The 2,556-nt window shown below is 49.3% G+C and overlaps 1 protein-coding gene across 1 annotated transcript in view; it reads right to left on the reverse strand.

The window, feature by feature from the left end:
* LOC108539429 (rho guanine nucleotide exchange factor 9) overlaps nucleotides 1–783 on the reverse strand; it is a gene marked incomplete at its 3' end in the record, with an annotated part of 129,461 nt that extends 128,678 nt beyond the window's left edge. The window contains exon 1 of the mRNA XM_017888125.1: nucleotides 361–783. Coding sequence (XP_017743614.1) covers nucleotides 361–390 — 30 coding nt within the window. The remainder of the gene's footprint in view (nucleotides 1–360) is intronic.
* Nucleotides 784–2,556: the final 1,773 nt, after the last annotated feature.

A 2,556-nucleotide genomic window follows, 5' to 3' on the forward strand; every position in this document is an offset into this window, starting at 1 on the left:
AGCTTGTCAGCCTCCTGCGAGCTTCACTGCTTCCAGAGAAGCCCTCTGCCATCCCCTTCCCTCTCTGGCCTCCCAAGTGACCCCTGGGATGTTCCTGGGAACATCATCTGGCCCCCACCCCTATTCTCCCTTAATCTCAGAGGGAGGTAGAAAAGTGGAGGGGGATGGGAGGGGGGTTTCCTGGGCAGGCGGGAGAGCAGGGACTCCTAAAATGGCCACAGCAAGCTCACTAGTGTCTCAAGGACGGCGGCTAGGGCGGTGGGCAGAGGCCAGGGTGCTCACTGCATTGTGGCTCCTTGGGGGAACTGGAGGTGGGGCTGGGAGGCTCAAGCAAGGGAAGCCAAGGCTACATGCACTCACCATTCCCGATCCTCCCCTTATCCACTGCATGGTGCTTGCGAAGTCCGGCTTCTCTGAGGCCCCGGAGCTGGCGCGAGTTGTCGCGGGCTGACTAGGAGGGCTGGGCTGAAGCAAGCGAGAGCCCCAGCGCCCCCTCTGCCTCCCCTCCTCCACAACCCTACAGCCCAATCCCCTCCGCTCCGGACCTCGCCTTCAGTCAGGTTGTTCCATGCCAACCGGCAGGCTCTGTCTCTCCGCCCTGCTGCTCCTAGAGGTCTTGGCAGGGAGAGGTGCGAGTGTGGGGGTTCCCAATGGGCTGCCTTTGTCCCCCACCAAGGCTTGAGAACTGTGGGGTGGGATGCAGAGAGAGGATGGGGCGAATAGCCTCCGCCCGCCCAGAAGAAGGCAGCTGCTACCTCTGCCTGCCTCCCGCTGCGCTGGAGTTAGATGCTGTTTATTGTGGGGCTTCCCAATTGTGTCGAGTCAGCGGAAAGTCCTTTCCAAAGTTACCAGAGGTGTTGGGCCAATCTCCAGAATAATAAGATCCTGCCCCAATGGAGCCATACCAGCACTCTCATGCCTCCCTCCCCCGCCCTCCCTCTGCATACTCCCCTAGGGTCTTCTCTCTTTGTGTACTCTCTTAGAGCTTTCATCTGCATTACTTTCACTTCTCAGAACAACCCTGTAGAGGCAGGCATTAGTATCTCCATTTTACAGATAAATAAATGGAGGTTTGGAGGAGGGATGGGGCATAAGGTCACATTAAAAATAATAATAATAATAATAATAAAAAGATAAACCCTCGACTTTACCTTCTGCAGCTTTCCAAGTGTCTTTCGACTATCTCTCCCTCTCTCTCACACACACACCACTCCAGGCTTCTCCTTCATACCTTTGGGAACATGAAAGGTAGCTTGTTGATGGACAAATTTTCCATCTGCTTATTTTGCTGAGAATGAGTTGAATGTACATCAGCAAAACAGACAAATGGAGAAACCGCCCGCCTCTTCATGATTCCCCCAACTCTGGGGAACACAACACAGGCTGGTACCTTTACTTAGGCTAAAAATTGACTTTGTCAGTCACACTGACATCTGTTATTATCCCTTATAATCCTCACAGTAACTCTGAGATGAATGCAACAGGGATTCTTAATTGGCCACTGTTACAGACTTGAACACTGAAGCCCAGAGATTGAAAGACATCTGCTCAAAGTAGCACAGCCTAACAAGACAAGAATCTAAGGCTCCTGACTAGAAGAGCAGGTCAGGCAAAGACAGAATTACGAAAACAGAGGTTGCACCCAAAATATGATATTAGAAAGAAGTTCCTGGAGGTAATTGGCATGAAGACATCACTGGCTTGTTACACATACAACTTCATTTGTCCTCTTCTTTTTAGCACAACTTCTGCACTTCATCTAACCTGTTGTTTTGTCCAGGCAGAGCTGGCTAAAGATAGAAGCAGTACCTTAATGAGCACCCCATCATGGGAGGTATACAAGCAGAAGCTGAATGACCCTTTGGCAAGGGATTCCTGAATTAAATGGGAGGTTGCCCTGGATGACCTTTCAACTTCCCTCCCAAGTCTCGTAACCCAAGCATCAGTGATTCCACAATTTTCTCTCACTTTCCCATCTCTGGGACTTCTCTCATGCTGAGTATCTTGGATGCACCTCCCCTGCCAACCAGCCCATTCAAATTGTCATGACTGTTTAAGATCTGGCACCAGGCACACCACCTTTAGAAAGCTTTCCAGGAATATGTCCAGGCCCTGATTTTGTCATCTTTCATTTGATTCCTATAGCACTATGATTTTGCTCTTTCAATTAAAATGATCTTTTATTTCCTGGTTGTTACGGCTGAACTGTTTTCCCCCAAAATTTATGCGTTGAAGTCTTTCCCAGTACCTCAGAATCTGAGGACTCGTAGAAGACAGTCATCTACAAATCAAGCCAAGGAGAGAGGCCTCAGAAGACCCAACCCCACTGATACCTTGTTCTCAGACTTCTGGCCTCCAGGACTATAAGAAAATCAATTTCTGTTGTTTAAGCCACCCAGTCTGTGGTATTTTGTTATGGCACAGCCCTAGCGAACTAACACAATGGTCATATGAACATTTTACTATCCCCTTTCACATAAATGGCATTTTGGTTTTTTGAAGCAGTGGCAATGAATTGCTCATTTCTGTATCTTCTACAACGGTGACTGGCACATA

This window comes from Rhinopithecus bieti, unplaced genomic scaffold (genome assembly GCF_001698545.2).
Source record: "Rhinopithecus bieti isolate Rb0 unplaced genomic scaffold, ASM169854v2 scaffold_18077, whole genome shotgun sequence".
In the NCBI taxonomy this organism is placed as follows: domain Eukaryota; kingdom Metazoa; phylum Chordata; class Mammalia; order Primates; family Cercopithecidae; genus Rhinopithecus; species Rhinopithecus bieti.